General features: G+C 39.1%; 1 protein-coding gene and 1 long non-coding RNA gene across 2 annotated transcripts in view; one reads left to right on the top strand and one right to left on the bottom strand.

Annotated features, from left to right (window-relative positions):
* oaf (BRICHOS-like domain-containing protein out at first) overlaps positions 1–19,705 on the bottom strand; it is a 146,010-nt gene extending 126,305 nt beyond the window's left edge. Inside the window, exons 1-2 of the mRNA XM_019041540.2 lie at positions 19,361–19,705; positions 9,801–9,914 (exon numbers count right to left, since the gene is read on the bottom strand). Of these exons, the coding sequence (XP_018897085.2) occupies positions 9,801–9,914; positions 19,361–19,456 (210 nt within the window). The 5' untranslated portion in view covers positions 19,457–19,705. The remainder of the gene's footprint in view (positions 1–9,800; positions 9,915–19,360) is intronic.
* On the top strand, positions 13,273–14,912 carry LOC109034629 (uncharacterized). Its single transcript, XR_002009161.2, has 2 exons — positions 13,273–13,761; positions 14,857–14,912. It is a non-coding gene; the product is annotated as an uncharacterized lncRNA (long non-coding RNA).
* Positions 19,706–19,721: the final 16 nt, after the last annotated feature.

Genomic DNA, 19,721 nt, shown 5'->3' with positions numbered 1-19,721 from the left:
AAACCAATGGAACCACTTTTAGAACCTCGAAGTCTTGTATAAACGGAGTTATAAGCGTTTAAAGTTTCCAGATTTTGTCCGACGTCTCCTATTGACTCGATCCACTGTGCGGCGGGTGGAGCAAGGTGGTTTTATAACGCTGCACGCCGCCCCCGCACAACGACGTATTGGATTCATTTGCATTGTGTTGATTTACCGCGAGAAGCTGTTTCGGCGTGCAATAGAGGGAAGCTTTATTTTTTGTTCGCGGAGGGAAAGGAGGGACGAGATTGCCAATTTTTAGAGGTTGTGCTGTTGAATTGTACGTTATAACCGTAACTTCAGGGGCCGATCATAGAATACGTAACGCTAGAGTACCTATTGTAACGCTCGTGGGAAATAGGGTCTGACGGTGAGTCTGCGATACGAGGGCGTACAGGGGGGGGGGGGGGGGGAGGTACAAGCTGGCAGCAGTAGTGCACGGAGAAAAAACTTCGGTTTCTCATCAGGGAATGAGCTCCTGGAAATCAGGGAAACTCAGGGAAAAATCAGGGAATGAGCTTTACCAAGAAAACTAGATATCATGGCTCTAATCTGATCGAGCACTACACGGAGAAAAAAACTTCGTGCGTGGGACCCGAAGTTGAGGTCATATGGATCTCTGAAGTTTTCGGATCACGTATCTAAAAACTTGAGGTCCAGTTGCCGAAGTTCGGGTCAGACATCTGAGGTATACTTCGATATATACCGAAGGGTTCGGGTCACACATTTGAAGTACTCCGGTACATACCGAAGTGCCTCGATGTCTGACCCGAACTTCGGCAGCTCGACCTCAAGTTTTCAGATGCTTGATCAGAGAACTTCAGAGATCCATATGACCTAAACTTCGGGTCTCATGCACGAATTTTTTTTTTTTCCGTGTGGATCCAGAATGAATTGGAAGGGGCGAAATTTGCTGATGTCGAGTAGAGGGCCGCCCCCAGAGCAAAGGAGGTCAGGGATGCCTCCCCCGGAAAAGTTTTCAAAAAATAAACCCTCCCGGATATAATTTTAAGCAGTTTTAGCAAAAAATTTATTGTGCATTATTTGAAAAATGAAAATTGACGAATAATACATCATTCAGCGTAATTTTATATTAGTGCATGAACTGTTTATTTCTGCAGTGTTGAGTAACCTTTGTTTTAGTAAACTTTGGTCTTGTGGTTCTGTCTTAAAATCATTTAAGTAAATTTTTGGAACTCTTTTTTTCTCTCCCTCTTTTTCCCTTTTTTCCCCCTCTTAGTCCCCCACTCCCCGTCCCCCTGGATTCGTCACTGACTGGTGGTTACAGAACGCTACGCAATTAGGATTGGAACTCTACTCAGCGCCGATTGTTCAAAAATTTAAGATAAAATCGTTGCGATGTAGCAATTTTTTATCAAAAAATAAATCACAAAACGATGATTCGACGGGAGGAAATCGAGCGGAGGGCTGCTCTCATTATTGAAAGGAGGAAACAAACAGATCCAATTTTCAGCGAAACGCATATTTATCATGAACGGCCGGCCTCTTGGGTGCTGTGAAAAATCCGAAAAACGTTTCAGAGGTGGGAATCGTGTGAATATTTTTCTGATTTTTCGAATTCCTTCGAGAGAGTAACTTCCACAAGGTGTGAGGCTGATTTTCATCGAAACGTACTTCAAGTATCAGTTGGACGTTAGGAAGCAACATGAATATAGTAGAGAGAAATCACATATGTAACGACCAATACTATTAAACTATAAGTTGTGTTTTATAAGCATCTAAAATTATCCTTGTATAGATGGATCCATTCTGGTCTGTGCGTCACAAGGTAAAACGCTTCATTTGAAATTGTGGTTTTAAAAAGCAAAATAAACAGCTAAAATAGAATGCTCCAGTAGATGTTTATTTTTCTTTTCTTCCTCTTTTTTTCTTCTCTTTTTCCAATTCGCTTTGTAGATAAATCTGTTTTGCTTGGAGGCGTCTTTCCCCCAATTCGTAGGTTTAATCCTTCCCTTGAATTATTGAAAATTGCGTTACGGTGCATAAAAATGAAGCACCTGCGATGAAAGTGCGATTGGTATGGAAATTTTGTGTCGCGTGCAATTTCCATTTTTTTATTCCCATCTTGTTTTCTTCTACCCCCTTTTCGTTTTACTTCATTTCTTTTCGTGTCTCGAGTTTAATCTAACTCTGACTCGGGCATGCGTCATTCTTCCTTCTGTCACTGGTCAAAGAATATTATCTCAATTTAATTCCGGTAAAGCTACTTGTCTTTTGGCTATGGTGATTGACTATACATGCAATGAAAAGAGAACTCGGGCTAACCGGGGAAAATAATCAATAAACGAAGCACAGTATGAGCGCAAGGTAAAGTGAGAAAAAGCAAATTCACAAGTAAAGGTGTCTCACTTTTTTTTTCACTTTCCTCTCACGGTAAAGCTTGAGTTAGCACTTTTCATTCGGGTCTCGACTTTTCTGACAAAATACAGCTTCCGGAAAAGGGCAATGTAGGTGTACTCGAAACTGAATACGTTTTTTCCCCACTTATAACTGCATTAAGCTTGTCTTCTCTAATCTTATTCCGAGAATTAAGCCCACTTTTCAGTGTTGTCAATTTGCGAAATGTGAATTTTTTGTACTCGTGTTTTACACATGATTCTCTCTCCCCTTCAATCACGAGTTGCTTAACAATGCAAACTATTCAGCTTAAAACTGAATTGATAAAACTATTTTTAAGAGCCGAAATGTAATTCATCGTAATATTTTATTATTTTTGATAGAAAAACTAAATTCGCTGGTTCTTTAAAATTCACTCTGAAGTTCACAGAAATTAGATAAATTTCAGTTAAAACTTTCCCGAGAGCTAATGTGTAGTCTGAAAGACTGACAGAGATACTTCCACCTATTAATCAGCCAATTAACGAATAACTCCTGTATGAAACAAGGCGATAATTATACAAAGTTCAAGTTTCTATGAGGAAAATTGTACGACTTTAATGCACTGCCAGTATGACTAAAATTATGCCAGGCATCTTTCGGGTTCTTGCCTGTGGATATTTCTTCGTATCACACTTGCTCGTTGCGTTTTTTCTACCATGCTAAGGAAGAACGCCGTAAGAACATCCGAGAGTTGCCAAATTTTCCGAATAAAGCATGCAATTCTGAAGAGAGTTATGCATATTTCTCCTTAAAATTTTCAGATAATTTAGAATATATTGGGAAGAAAATTGTCTGAAAAATTGGAGAAAAAACATTCAATATTTTCCCAGTAAATTTGTTTGTTACTGAAGGAAATATGGCAACGCCTGAATGCTCATACGGCATTTTTCCTTGGCACGACAGTATTGAAATCGTACATGCCATTTGCGTCCAAAGACGCGGAAATTGACAACGTCTCGTTCGAACGTAAATTTATTTCGCGTTGTAAAAGACATGAAATAAGAGAGGCAAGGAAAGCTGCAAGGACACTCATGTCACTCATGCATATTTTTCCTTGAAATTTTCAGATATTTTAGATTAAATTGCGTACAAAATTGTCTGAAAATTTTGGAAAACAAGTATTTTTCCCCAGTAAATTCGGCTTTTATCGGAGGAAATTTTGCAACGCCTGGATACTCATACGGCGTTTTTCCTTGGCACGACAGTATTGAAATCGTACATGCCATTTGCGTCCAAAGACGCGGAAATTGACAACGTCTCGTAAATTATTTACTTCGTGTTGTAAAAGACATGAGAAAAGAGAGGCAAGGAAAGCTGAGCCACCCGTGCAGACAGGAGGCTGCGAAATAAAAATACGGAGAATTAAGAATAAGAAAAGCAGAAAAGAGCAAACTACGATCGTTTCAGGAAAGTTTCCCTGCAAAGTAAAGGGGAGAGCCCGGGGAAAGTTTTTTCTTCCTTTTTTAATTCTAATTTTCCATATGCCAGGTCCTCGGCTTATCGCGGGTATTGATCAAATATAAAGGCGACTAGAGTCCGCACGTTGGCATTTCAGTTCAGAATTCGAGCCGCGAGAACTCCGCATTTCGCCTGCCGAAAGGGTGATTCAGTAGTTAGCTTGCGCAAAAAATACGACACTTACACGTTGCATGATCGTGAACTTCGCTTTTAATGTTTATTATACCACACTGGAAAAAAAAAACACATTGGATCTAGAATCCAGACTCTTAAAAACATCGACAAGAAAAAATATCCTTGATTCAATCAGATTTAAGCTTAAATCAAGAACCAAGCCTCTTAACTTGAGCGGATTTCCTTTTGATTTAAGCAAAAATCTGATTGAATCAAGAGTCTTTTTTCTTGTCAATGTTTTCAAGAGTCTGGACTCTAGATCCAATGTGGTTTTTTTCCAGTGTACCACCGTCAAACAGCAGGGTGTCCACTAAAACATGCTGACCAAAAATCAGTGCTTTTACGGTACTTGTTCAGTACATTCCCGAAAAATTCAGTACCTCCTCAACGGAAAACTTCAGTGCTTTTTCAGTACCTCCATTTGACGAAATTCGAAAAATTTCAAACATTTGAATTTCTCTCTCAAATTGCGACAAAAATGAAAAATTCCGGACCTTCTGACGGAATGTCTGCACTTTTTCAGTACTTTTGGACCGCCCTTAAAAAATCAGTACTATTTCCGGACTTGTAGGCACAGTATTTTAAGGGGAAGTTACGTCCAGAGAAGATGTTTTCAAGAATTTTACGTGGAAAAATTGATCCCTCTTAGGTTTTACCGTGGTTATGGAACGAGTTGGGCCAGTTCATGATTTCTGATTAGGCCCCAAATGAAAATCCAATCAGGTATGAGGCATGAAGCCGTCAACTCTTACTATAGGTTGCAAATGCTAAATCTTTGAGATATCTCCCATGGATTCACGTTAAACATGGGTTAGAAGTGCAATTTAATATTACATTTCACTTTCTTGAAAATTTGGACTTCGCCGAGCTTGGCACTTTGAATTTTGAGTCAACATGGTTATTCTCTTTAACATCGAGAAAATTTTGGGGATCCACTTCAAATCGGTGAACTATAACCCCACCTCTTCTTACCCGTCATGCGAAATAACTTTTAAAATACGCTTGTGTTATCCCGGAGCTTATCCAAATTCCAACATTCCTGAAGGAGCCTGTAGGGGCTCCCCTTATTTCCGCGAAACTTTAAGTGTTCGTTATTCGAGTTTTCGGGGATTTTCCGGAACTTTTCTTCCCTGCGACATAGAATTAAGGGCTGCAAATAGCAGATGCTTCTAAGCCGGGGAAACTTCTCCGATAACCTCTCGCGGTTTGATTCGAAATACGAAACCCAAGGGGGAAAATCCATGTGCCACGACGGCGTTCGCGCCGTACGCTTCCTCCTTCCCTGAGTATCTAATTTAATAGGTAATCTCCAGCGCGGTATTGATTTGAGAGGTTGCATTTAAGAATCGGCTTGCTTTGCGATATATCGATTGATCTCCCGTTTAAACCTATGGAAAAGGATCGATAAACAGGGTGTTCGCGACGAACAACTTGATAATCGATTCTTCACCATGGCTTCAAATAGGGAAATATTGATAATCGATAATTCGCGCCTCGTCGCTGTTAAGAATCGCGACCTGCCAATCCGGGAAAAGCGAAGAAAAAGAGCGCTAGCAGCTCTAGTTAATTCATCGCCCATCAATTAGTCGCATTTATCCAATGAAACGCCGGTCCCGTAATAAATTGCACTCTTCAACGCGGTTGTCACGTCGGAGGTAAATCCCGATGGATTACCACCGATGAGCCAATTGCGGGAGTTATCGAATTATGTTTTTTTTTATAGTTGAATCCTATCTTCGACCATCCACGGACGGAATTTTCAGAAGAGCGATTTTTATCCAATTGGGTGGACCCTCATACTGAAAAAAAAAAAAAACACACATTGAATAGAGTCCAGACTCTTGAAAACATTGATAAGAAAAAGGACTCTTGATTCGATCAGATTTAAGCTTAAATCAAAAGGAAATCCGCTCAAATTAGGAGGCTTGGTTCTTGATTTAAGCTTAAATCTGGTTGAATCAAGAGTATTTTTTCTTGTCGATGTTTTTAAAAATCTGGACTCTAGATCCAATGTGTGTTTTTTTTCCAGTGCAGGTTTTGAGATTTTGATGGAGGATTCTTCCTACCTGTCCAAAAGACTAATTTTTAGTTCATTTTCGTACCAATGGAGATCACAAAGACGAACGTAGTCTAGCAGTTTCGTGTTCTGCAAATTTCAAATTAGACGTGTGAGTGGTTTTTACTTGAAGCGAAGGTTTTTCAGCTGCAAACCTGAAAATGCCATGACTTCGGTTTGGTTTTGAAATTTTTGGGCGAATTTAATTCCAAATTGTTCGTTTAAAACTTCTCTTCACTCTAGTATCGATACTTTACTTTTGAGCTTTTGTAGATATGGGTCGATCTCTTTTTCCGGGGACGGTCTCATATTATTCTGAAAGTACCTAAAAGACTCGTCCGGACGCCAAGAATCTGGGCCAAATGTTGACTAACAAAGGTATCTCTCATTGAAAAACACAAATTTCATCATTCAACGCACTTCATGATTCCTTCCTCCTTCGTTTCAACGACAATACCAGGTTCGAGTAATCAGTGCCTCACTATCTATTGAGACAGATATGCGTAATGCAGTATTAAACAAGATATGATGTAACGCGATGGATGACGCCACTCTCTCCATGATATTTTGAATGGCGATATGTTTGTAAACATACTAAACGTTGGGACTTGAAGTTGGGGTGAATCTTAAAATATTCAAATCTATGCAATTTAGCCACATTGCCGAACACTATTCTGTGATAAGCGTCAGGGATTTTGAGTCTAATCAGCCAGCGACCTCAATGCAAAAAATTCTGACTCATGAAATGTTCCGAAAACACAATGCAGAGACATAAGGGCAACAAGTAGTGCCGAGGAAACTACTGATAACTAGGCGAATGGATTTCAAGAAAAAGGAGCGACCGGACATCGCTTGGTTTCGGAGAAACGAAACCCTTGGATCTTAAAAATATCAAGGATCTCGTGGCGAAAACAAACTTCAAGATGGAAATAGTAAAACTGAAACTTCAGTTCTGGCCTCCAGGATGTACGGACAGTGCCGGAGAAAGAGAAAGAAAATGCGTGGGAAAACAGAGGGCTCGCGATTGTCAGTGGTCTGCAAAATCCTCCATACATAATGCATATTTAATCGCCGTTGAAAGCAACGCCTGAGTGCATCCATTCAAGTATTAGAGGACTGTCCGCGTTGCATATGCAGGAGAATGAAGGCGTATTGGTAAGGAACTTTAATGGACTACACGAGGTAAAGATCCCCTCTTTGCGATGATTCTTTTCGTAGTGACGTTAAATTTAGGGGCGCGCTAACTTCGACGAGTTGTACTAATTTTCCCCGCTATACGAAGGATATGATGTGCAGGTGCCTTAATACCTCACGGTGAACGGCTAAAAAACAGGCAATGATGTTAAAATGAGCAGAGAATTTAACTTTGATTTAATTTCATACTCGGGGGTCTCAACAAAACATGTCGAAGAGATGAATTGTCAAATCAAGAAAGTTATGATGTACGTTACACTGAGAAGGACGGATCTAGGTACCTACAAAGAAAACTTAACCCAATCCGGTTGACTTGACGGGGTTTCTTTATGATTTGAGTATGCAACTTCTGCATCGGGAGACGAGAGAAAAATGGAAGGAAGAGGTACAAAAAGAAAATTGAAATAACAGAGAGGATAAAAAATAAAGAAAAACGAAGAAATACATTTCTTCTTCATACTCTTTTTCTTCTTCCTCCTTTTTTTTTCGTCTTTTTTTTCGTTTCCCCCGCCTCTCCCTTTCCTTTCCGTTTTCCTTCATCCTTAGACTCTTCTTTTAGCCGCTTCTTTTTCTACGAATTCGTAACGCGACCTTCTCAGTCATAAAGTAGGATTCTAGTCCTTCATCTACGTTTGTCAAACTAAAGTCAAAGATGAGCGTTCACACACTCACACCGTACCACAGTGCTGTACCAGACTTCACATCGTGTCTTTTTTTTTTAAAACAAATTCTTCGAACGAGGGTTTTCACGACGCCAAAACATCCCCTTATCGGCGATAAACGCTAGGCGGACGAAAGGCAACCTCACAGCGAGTTGGCGGCGTTAAACCGTCCGCTTTTCGCGATGACAGACTGACACGTAACAGTGACAGACTGTCTACCGACCGGGCGAAGGATGCAGGGGACAGGAGGGGAAGCAACGTCACTTTTATGAAGAAAAATTATTGCCAACCCCTCCCCCCTCCCCCCCGGGTCTTCCTGTATGATAAGCTTTTGGATGGCGCCTACGCAGCTGCGCGTCCGCCACCCTCGTTGAGCGCTCCCGGTTTTCCTTCTCTCCCCCCCCCATCCTCCCCGTCCCCCTTTTCGGCGGGGTGCTTAGTGACAATCATTTTGACAGACAGTGTCGGTCGGGTGGCATCAATAATACCTGCCCCTGGAACCTTAACCTGATTGTAACGAGGAGGAATTGGGAGAGGAGGAGGGATCTTGAGAAGTGATTCTTTTTCAAGTTGACGTATGACGTAAACGCGGTTTCTGCCCTTGGAGTGGCTCAACCGAGCCGCGCTTTTTGGAGTCACGGTGAAAACCCGACGTTGCTTTTTTTCGTGGGTAGATCTCGGAGCGAATTGATAAAAAGCGTTTTATAGATCATATTCTTAGGTTTTGAACAAGATGGAAGTAGGCACCATATTTGGACCGCGTTAAACAGAAAGTAACCAAGCCACATCAGCTATTGCCAAATTTAACAGGGAAATTACATTTTTTACGCGAGGACGTTTATGCAGATTCCTTTGAAAATTTTAAGAAATTTGCTCTGTATTATCGAGAAAATTCACTGAAATTTGCACAAAAATCCGCACAAACCGTTCTCATGTAATAAATTAAATTGCCCGATTAAATTTGGCAATAGCTGGTGTGGCTTGGTTCCTTCCTGTTTAACGCGGTCCATTTAACGTCTCCTGCGTCTATTTTGTCTTCCTTAGTTCTTCGAACTTTTCCAACTACTTAAAACTCTCATCTAAAGTATGTATAGAGAGTGTTCGAAACTGAAGGGGCCAAGTGTGTTTTTTTTTTTTTTGTTTTTTAATCAATGAGTTTCTTAATTAACGGGATTTCGATTATTAGAGATCAGTTTCAATGAACAAACTTGAGATGAGGACGAGATAAAATGATTTCTATGATTCAAAGTCAGGTGACCAATCTTACCGATCTGCATAAAAATAAGAAAGCCACTGAGCCCGTTCTTATAACGCAATTGTTTCTATCATTTCGTTAAACAGCTAGAGTGTGCGATCTTGATTCCGAATTGGAATCGTTGAGCATTGCAGTCCAGCCATATCAGATTACTGGATTGATTAGCCCGCTAATCGAGGTAAAAAAAATGTCGAACTGACGCAACGCAGTGGGAAAAATTCCTGGTTTTTAACGAAATATGGAGATTCTTATGGAGCCCGGCTTTTCTTTCCTAATATTATCGAGCTCTTCGAATTCATGTAAGCTTTGAAATAGCGAACGTGAACTGTGCTTAAACTCATTTTCAGAGATCGAACTCACTGTGAGTGTGGATGGCTGCAGAACAAAATTAAACACCACTAACCATTTGCGAGTTGCAATGCTATTTCTTAAGCTTGAATTAACGCTGTAAATATGACCAATAAAACCCTTCTAAACGATTATCTTTACTCAACTGTGATAATTGAAAGGATAAACTATTGAGGATAATTTACGTGTTGGTAACATACGGTAGTGAATAAATAAAATAAAATGAACTTACATGGCGGAAATCGACGAGTTGTGTGATGAGGGTTCCGTCGGACCTTTGGAACTCCAGCGTGACCACATCCTCGCTCACGTTGGCAGAGATGGTTTCTTGCAACACATCTCCGCCCTGAAACAAAAGCACACCCGTTATTTTAGCGTCCATTCAGGCAAATCACAAGGGCATTAGGAGCTGTATTCACAGTCGTTTCTTGAACAGTTCATTTCCTCATAGAGCCTCATTACCGCTTGAATTGTGATTAACCCTTCGATTCCTAGGCCTGGTCAAATTGACCCGGGGCTTACGAGAAACGTGTTCCTAAGGGGTTTATGGGACCGGTATTTACGAGATTTAGATATAGGTCTACAAATATATACTAGAAAAAGAATCAGACGTCAAATTGAAACAAGAAAACAATTGAGTATTAACACAGCCAAAGATTGGAAAGGCGTATTTGGCCTCTTTTTTAAACTTTCTCCCAAATCTAAATGTAAGCGATACTCCTTTGGCAGCGTACAGCGGAGCATTGCGATTTCACGTCTCACGCCATCGCGCCTTCACTTTTGTGGACGCAACACGGACATCCATCGAGCACGAATAGTTGTATCTCTGCGCCGTCATCGACGCAGTCCTTTCCTCATCCGCTACATCTCCGTGTTGTGTTTGTTTCCGTACGTCTTCTTTGTAGTGATGCATGAAGGGCTACATGAGGAACCCAGCCGAAAAAAGAGATATATTAGGGCCTACATTTTAACTTTTCTCCCGAATCCGAACGATACCCCATTAGCAGCACAGCGCGGAGCATTGCGATTTCACGTCTCGCGCCATCGCGCCTTCAATTTTGCAGATACAACACGGACATCCATCAAGTACGAATAGTTGTATCTCTGCGCCGTCGTCAACGCACTCCTTTCCTCCTCCGCTCCATCACCATGTTGTGTTTGTTTCCGTTTGTCTTATTTTTAGTGATGCTTAAAGGGCTACATGAGGAACTCAGCCGAAAAAAAGAGATATATTAGGGCCTCCATTTTTAACTTTTCTTTCTGAAAATTATCGAGCTGTTCCCTCTGGTCTCACGCAAGACTCGGTAAAATTTTGGACGAAAATCGCACAGGTAAATTTTTGTAAAAAAAAAGAATTGTTCCAGCCAATTTTGCAACCTTGGAATGGAGTTACGTTTCTTCGTGCGGGAAACAACATATCGGTTGTCCCCTTCCTAGACCCACAAACGTCACGTGTGCATGCTATTCCGATCAGGAAAAGATTGGAGTCCCTTTATACCTACTGAGAGTCAAGACAATGTTAATCCATTTCTGATTGGTTCCCGTATTTTAGGCCTTCACAGTGTCACAAACGGGAATAAAGATTACATCTTCACCGATTGCAAAGATTACAATCTGGAATGGACCAGGGCATTACGGGTTCGGCAAGGAACAAACGGAATGAGAGAAGGTACGGAGAGAGGAATTTGAGAATGGGCCGATCAAAGATTACGAAAAACGTTCAATTTGTGTAATCTTTATTCCCGTTTGTGACTCCATGAGGGGTGTTGTCTTGACACTCAGTATAAAGTGACTCTAGAAAAGATGAGAAGATTAATTTTTCCAAAGCTGAGGGTAGGCTCCCGGCTCGGTTCCACTGCGACTCGGGTTCAAATGGTCATTCCGTCGATACCCCGACATCACGGGTCATTACGAAGTTGACGCCGTTCGCGCGCGATCGCGGGAGTTTTCATAGTCGAGCGAGCACACGAGCATCGCATCGTCGCACCAGTCCCTTGCTCGCTTCCTCCGTCCGAACGAACGGTTTCCCATTCATGTCCTCCTCCCCTTGCCATACATAAACATGAGCAGTCCAACTTCACTCCGCTTCCCGCGGGAGAAATCCCCCCTCCCCCTCAACTCCTCCCCAGCCCGAGATGGAAAATTGTAATGGGTACGTTGATATTGATATGCTAACTATTGGTATTTCGCCACGCCACGGAGCCTTGCTCCGGTTTACGGGACGCTATGACGAACTGAATGCATGACAAAGTGGCGAGGCTTTTCTTGCTAAATAGCCCTACACTGGAAAAAAAAAAAAAAACATTGGATCTAGAGTCCAGACCCTTAAAAACATCGACAAGAACCAAACCTCTTAATTTGAGCGGATTTACTTTTTAAGCAAAATCAAAAGCAAAGATTTAAGCAAAAATCTGATTGAATCAAGAGTATTTTTTCTTGTCAATGTTTTCAAGAGTCTGGACTCTAGATCCAATATGTTTTTTTTTTTTTTTTTTCCAGTGTATAATTTCTTAATATATTCTGTGGGGGGAAAAAAAATTAGAATCATTAATCTCTACCTACTTGTTACATGACTTTAATTTTCCTCGTAACAAACGGAGCACTACAGTTTTTCGCACATCCCTCTTTTTTGTGATTAGATATTTTCAAAAATAATAAATCATTACTGTTTAATAATTTTTCTCTCTTTTCTGGTGAATCGGAACATTATTTTTGCAGGTTTTCAAGATGTTTCCTGATACTTACAATACTGCAGTATAACTGAGTTTTTAACAATCAATGTCTTCTTCATTCTTGACGTATCAAGAGAAACAATACTTGAGAGGCTTTAATGCCGTTTTTTTGGTCTCATGTGTTCGATATTTGGATATTTCAACAAAGTCTCTGACATTCTATCATTCTTAGAATGCTCAGTGAAAAAAAGAACATGCCGGTTCAGAAATTTTATTTAGAGATCCCAATCATTGAACAATCCGCAGATTTTTTTTTTATTACATTCAATTTTCAACAATCGTAATTTTTCAGGAGGAAAATGTTAAGGAGGGCTTTTACTTAAACTTATATTATGAACGGAAATTCCCGCCAAGTTATTTTTTTCACAAGTTCCTTGGTTTTTACCTAATTGGTCACAAGGGTTGATAGAAAAAAAAGTTAAAGATTTCACCTTGTCGAACAATCCTTCTAACCACATGTAAAGGGCCTCATCGAGTATAGGTACATCAGGATTAAGAAGTTCTCATTTGATTAATGAGAACCCTACAAATCGTCGACTCAGGATGTGCCTAAGAGTATTTTCTTGGAATTTTCTACATTTAAGAGGCAGGTATGCAACCAGCGCAACAAACATTTGGGATTTTTCTCTTCTGGTCGGTCAATGCAAACCAACGCATAGAAATCCCAAGAAGTCAATTAGGAAAGGAAAATGACTTTTGAGTAAGATACTACTGGCTCCCTTAACTCTCATCTTCGGTTCGGTAAAATATCCAGAAAAAATTGAAACCTAATAACATTTTCCAAGGAAAAATTTAAGTATTCCTTGTTACTTAATTTCACCGAAAGGCAAGTTTAGCTGAACAAGAAAGAACGAAACGACAAATCATCATGATTTGGCTCGCATTATAATGCAACATTCAATTTCTTCAACTCTTCAGTTCTTTTAAGACAAGAAAACTATTTCAAACCAACTCTTCTTTTACCACCTAGTAGCCAAAATAGTGCCATCGAATAGGTATCGTCCAGATACCCTATTCTATAGGTATTTAATAGATATTTTATGGGGTATAAAATATACATATTTAGATCCATCTATTTTATAGGTATTTTACATGATTTTTTACAGGTGTATCTCAAAAGCACATTTTATACCTATTAATAAGTATCAAACCAATTTTATTTTTAAGTTTCATGGAAATGGAAATTTTCATCTCTGCATCCTCGTTTCGTGTTCGTGTGATGATAATACGTCCTCGTAGCGGTTGTACTTATCTACGTCATCAAGATGGCCGCTACATTTGTAACGGTCTCAGCTCCGCCTTGCGCATACACCGAACCCGTCTAGTCTAAAGCCCATCGCCGCCTTCTTGATGGTTAAAAGTTTTCAAGTTGTTTTATTTATATTTGTTTCAATACTTCATTACTATCAGCTCCGTTGCAGGAATTTGTTCATTGCTTGAATTATTCATCTGTTTGCCAGAGTAAGTAGCTAATTTTACTTTTTTCTCGTACCTTTTTCCATGCCAACCTCACGTTTCCTGCAGGTACCAGAGGATGTAATTCTGCTTGTTGTTTGCGAGTATATATCTGAGCGCCTCATGCGAGTAAAATATTCTCTTAGACGATGGCCCTAACTGTCTCTTTTGAATCTTGTTCGACAAGAATCAAGCATCAAAATAAATTTCTGAGACCAGCGCAACTGACCCATCATTTGCAGTGGGGCTTAATCGTTCATGTGGATCCCGATTCCAGGTTAGGTCCTTCCAATCGTACAAAACTTTTTCATAATCAGGTATTGAAATTATATGAAGTTATGTATGCATTTACTACCATGTGCCATTTCTTACTGCTGTTACAAAGTTGAGTGGAGAGTCTACATCAAATAAGTGTACGCACTCCTTTGGTGGGACAGAAGATAATCTTTCATCAATTTAGCATTGAAAGTGAAGAGCAGAATCGAGATGGTGGATCGGCTGATGCACTCTAAAGGTGCTAATCTTATTTGGAGCAGACCCTTATCACAAATAGAAACTTCCCAACTATTGCAGGCGAGTGCTCCAGTAAGTCTGTAGGAACATCCATGAACATCCTCATACCACCTGCATTTTCCTTGCGTCTTCAAAAGAATGAAGTACACTTAAAGTTTGGTTGCATCTACTTCATCTCTTGTAGGACATCTGAAAGTTGTCTGATTTTAAAATATCTAGAACCACTAGAGCTTCAACAAGAACGAACTGCTCTACGTATCAGTTACTCAACGTATCCTGGCAATCAGTGATTGAATCAGGTTAGGTATCCGTCAAAATTGGATGGTGGGTCCCTGAGTTTTAAATTGTATCGACTGGTGGACTGTGTTTCATCCAGTGGCTCAGACCGGTAAGTAGTGAAGTGGTCAATTTTTAAGTTTTTCTTGGCCCTCCCTCCAGAAGGAAGGGTCTGACTCTCACTTTGAATTCATTCTGTTATCAAAGGGTGGATGATTTATTGTAATGTATCTTAATGTCTGTCTCTATTGATGGTCATTAATTGTAGGTGGGTCAATTGGATGATCTGTCTCTTGCTTTGTATTTTTGCAGATCGACACTTCCAGGAACTATTGCCATATCAGATGTAAATTGCTGCTTAGTGCCATTCGCTCTGTGCCTTTGACATTCTCTGTCATGTGTGGAAGGAACGTCGGGTAGAGAATCGATGGCTACCTTAATATCATCAATGATCGGAGTAAATCATTAAATTATTTAAGCTTCATTTTTGTCGGTGTCAAGGGATGATGTCGCATCTTTTGAAAAATGCATTTTTCTTCTCTATAAATAAACTGAAAAATGGCGTTGTGTTAGTGCTTTTCTGAGAGTGCTGTTCTGCAACCTGATCGTTGAAATTGTGTGTCTGTTGGGTAGACATAGATGACATAGGTTAAAAGGCGGAGCGTGATTGGTCAGCTATATTTTATCACTGCTTTGTTGTGCCTATGTCGGGTGGAACTCACGACAAGCTACAGGCACCTCTTCAGTTTTCAACTGTATGTCCTGATAAAGCAGCGATAAGACATAGCCGACCAATCTTGCTCCGCCTTCTTACCTTTGTCATGTACGTCTACCCGACAAACACAAAATATCAACAATCAGGCTGCTGTTTTGATCAGCTATTAAATCATGGTGCTAATAATTTTTCTCTTACTTTAAAGAGTGCTTTAGATTTTTCTATAATGCACTCATAGTGTTTCAAGTGTTCCTCGGTACTTATACCAGTTCTAATTGTTCGGATTCATTGTTGCAAAGTGGATTTTCCTGACCCAATGGATTACAGATTCGAGCAAGTTGGTGAGTGTTTTTTGTTCATTTTCTAAACTTTAATTGAGCATGTTTGCATGGCCCAAATATCCCGTGCCTCCATGAGGACCTTTGCTTCTCTGGAAATTTAGGCCATGGTTGGTTGCTATACGCTACTGAACCTTGAATTTTCAACAGTACTTGGTGATAAGAATGCCATTTGACGAAATTGAGCCGAAAGGCATCAGTATGGGTTCTTCACATTTTAGTCACAGCTGATTGCCGGCTACCAAACTATGGCTAAATGATAAGAAATTCCATTCAGATTACTTTAAGCATTAATTCCTTTTATTAAATGGGACATTTATACTTTTTTTTTTTTTTCGTTGTCTTGACTTAGTAAACTACTTAAAAGCAGTTTTTTCTACATTAATCCAAAGAACAAATAAAGACTTGTCGATCAAATTTATTCTCTTGAGTAATCATCATTTTCCTTCTCTCTTATGTCTTGATTCTGGAATCTCTTATGTCAGGATGTTGATCTGTATTATTATTTTTATATTCCTGTTTATTTTTTGGTTTTCTTCATCTCTTTACTAGGATGTATTCTAAGCCTTTGGTATTGTATTCATTTGTTCTTTGTATTCATGAGTAAAAAATAAACAATTTTTATAAGTATTACGTATGCTATCTTTTGTACAGGCCACCTGGACCGAGTTTAACAGAAAGGAACCAAGCCACATCAGCTATTGCCAAATTTAATCGGGCAATGCAATTTTTTACGAGAGAACGTTCGTGCGGATTCCTTTAAAATTTTTAAGGCATTTGCTTCAAACTATGGAGAATTTTCACTGTAATTTCCACGGAAATCCGCAGAACCGTTTTCATGTAAAAAATTAAATTGCCCAATTAAATTTGGCAATAGCTGATGTGGCTTGGTTCCTTTCTGTTTAATGCGGTCCACCTAGAAACCTACTTTTTACACATTTAGAATGGTACCCCATCATTTGGGTTATCTACCCCATTTTATACCTATTTAATATGGTATTTAATACAACCCTATTTTATACCTATTTTATATGGTATTGGATACTATAAAAAAAGGACACTTTATAGGATTTTTTAATATGGTATTTTATACCTATTTTAAGCTATTTAATACCCTATTTGATAGGTATTTGAATAGGTATTTTTTACATATCTTGAAATGTATTATAAATCATATTTTGGCTACTAGGCCTGGAGGCATTCATAAGAAATTATAAGACCGCTTATACCTACCCAAAAAGAAATTACTAACTCTAAGAGCTATATCGAGCATTATCTCAGTTGAAAAGATCTGCTTATTTTGAAACAACTTGCTTTAACGCGATGTTTTTTTTTCCTTTTTTAAATAAACTTCAAAAAAATTTACTTTCCAAATGAACTCGGTAAAATTCTTATATTCTCGTAGAGGGCAAGAAAAGAAGTATTTTACAATTAAGAGAGTTCAATATTCTTGCAAATCAGAATAGATTTCTTCCAAACCACTTCAACAAGGAGATGTTATCTAGAAGTATCACTTAATTACCTTTTTAAATTGTAGCCAAACTACTTTTAATGATATTTTTTTTTTTAAACAGAACCTACTAGGTCAGGCTTGGCACACTTTCTGATTTACAAAGAGAATTACTAATTCACTATTCAGGCCTTCTAGAAAGACCTTAATTTTCCAATTTGAGTCCTGTCAACTCTACCTCTTCAGGGTAATCCAAGCTTTGGCCTTGAAGCCATGAACTGATTTCTTTGGGTCCACTGCTTATCTTTTTTTTTTTTTTTTATAGAATTTAAAAACATGAAAGTGATGAGAAACGGTAAGCAGTAGGATGGAATTGAGTTAGCATCAATTCGGCAACCAGACATGTAGTGGAGGGGGAGTTTTGACTTCTGCATCATTTAAAGTCTGCAGTGAGGACTATTTTTTTTATCAATATTAAAATTTTTTATTTATCAATTTATTTGCTTCAATTTCTTCAATTTATACTTAACGTAGGAAATTCATATGATTAAAGGTCAATTCTCCGCTCCATTTTCGAATTCGCAAAAACGCTTTGCTTACACTGGTAAGTGCAGGAAATCTGCTCACCCGACTCGAGAGCTTGGTCATCAAGTTGAGTTGAAAATAAGTGAGTGAATTAATATATCCACACATGATTAGACAACAGACTCCATGTGATCAAATGAGGAAATTTTAGGTAGGTTCCAGCTTTCACACCTCTTGTGCAAACATAAATATATATGCAAGAGAGGGTAGGTTCAACATAAATTTGTTGAGTAGGAGGTAAGTGTGCTTTAAGAAATAACTTCGATTGTTGATTTTGTTCTTTGATTTTGCATCCATTCTCAGCTTGTGGCCAGAAATCTTGGCCCTTGGAGATTGATTCCTTTTTGGAAGATTTTTTCATATATAATAATAAAAACAGCCGCATACGCTTATGACAGTCACATATCAGTTCACAGCAAGCGAGGATATGCTACTGCTAAATGCTGAATATTTTGTTCCTTTCTCTAAGAGCGAAACATGGCATTACCTAATTTAGGAATTATGTCATAAATATTGAGAGACAAAATGAAAAACAATTGTGAATCTCCAAAATATTTGGCTTTTAAATCTGCCACAAAGAATGATTTAATGATATGCCCACCTTACCTATGAGGGAAAATAATAATTGAATAATGGCTCTTATAATGTAGAGAAAGATTTCAAAGGAAAATGAGGTTTGATTTGCTAATGGAACATTGTAAAATGTCAGATCACCAGCAAATTATTACTCATGATCCCAGGAGATTTTGAGGTTCCGTATAATGACTCAACGATTGAATTCATTTCAGAAACTTTTCGAAATTAACCTTAGAATGCCTCCAGATATTTAGCTCTCCTCAGACGTGATGTGCTGGGTCATGCCTACAAAAATAATGGTGAGCTGAATTTTAAATGTTACGCTCTCAATGGAATGGTTCTGGAAGTACAATTTTGTAAAAAAGAGACAAAATTTTCCATACTTACTTGCGCAATTTAACAATTTAATGGGACAAGTTTCAGGGCTGCTGCCGGCTGATGATGGGGCCATCTGGACTCCGAAACGCGTCCTATTAAATTGTTAAATGGCACAAGTGAGTACGCAAAATTTTACCTCATTTTTACAATATTCTCTTATGACTGTCCTCTACAAAAGTTTCTAATGAAAATGTTGTCGCAATTGATTGCCATGATTCCGGGCAGGGCCTCTCAACACCTTTAGAAACTCCTTTTGCTACTTGCTGAACGCTCATCTATCCCTCACAAAGTAGTCAATCAGATAGTAATTCAAACAGAGGAGAAGGACAAGGACCATTTTACGGTGAGCAATACCAATAGGAAACCTTTGGAAGTTTTGATTTTGGCAGCGCACTTGCGTCTAGCCTCAGTACTTATCTATCACTCCTGCTTGTCTAAATAAATTTAAGTTTGCCCTCTGAACACTGAGTCGAGATTTTAGGGAAGCCATGGGGAACTACAGCAGCGGTTGATGATGATCATCCCAAAGGAGGGATATCAAGGGAACTTCCCACGTCTAATCACGTAAAATGAGGTGTTTATGATATGAGAATATGATAATAAATGATGCAAATGAGGAGATGGAGAGAGACTGCGGACTCAGAGTATAATGTAAACAGCGTCAATAAAGCATGATGTGTTGCAGGTGGCAGGCATTTCTGTCTGTTGAAATAAAAAAACACTCCTGCAGACGTTCTTCTAATCAACACGTAATAAATATAAATAATAAAATACCTGATTTTGAACATTTATGAGTAACTGCTGGTCACAAAACTGGATGAAAGTTGAAACACACAGTATGTAAGTAAACACGTTGATAACAACACTCATGTTCGAAATTGAACCTTTCACGTCCAGCTCAAAGTGTTACTGTAAGAACTAACATTGCTGCGCGACTCGAGATTATTTCGTGGAATATTCGCCACGAAAAACTTAGCTATTCTTCCGAAAACGATGGTGAATTCAGCACGATAACAGTAAACACGCGAAATAAAACAAACGAGTTCCTGATAATCACAATCGGCCTTGACCAACGTGAGTGGTTCCTTCCATCGAGCAGGGAGCAAAATGCAATACAAAAACAGAATAGCATAGG

This window comes from Bemisia tabaci, chromosome 3 (genome assembly GCF_918797505.1).
Source record: "Bemisia tabaci chromosome 3, PGI_BMITA_v3".
In the NCBI taxonomy this organism is placed as follows: Eukaryota; Metazoa; Arthropoda; class Insecta; order Hemiptera; family Aleyrodidae; genus Bemisia; species Bemisia tabaci.
Note: the sequence above shows the minus strand (reverse complement) of the source record. Positions and strands in the feature narration are given on the sequence as shown.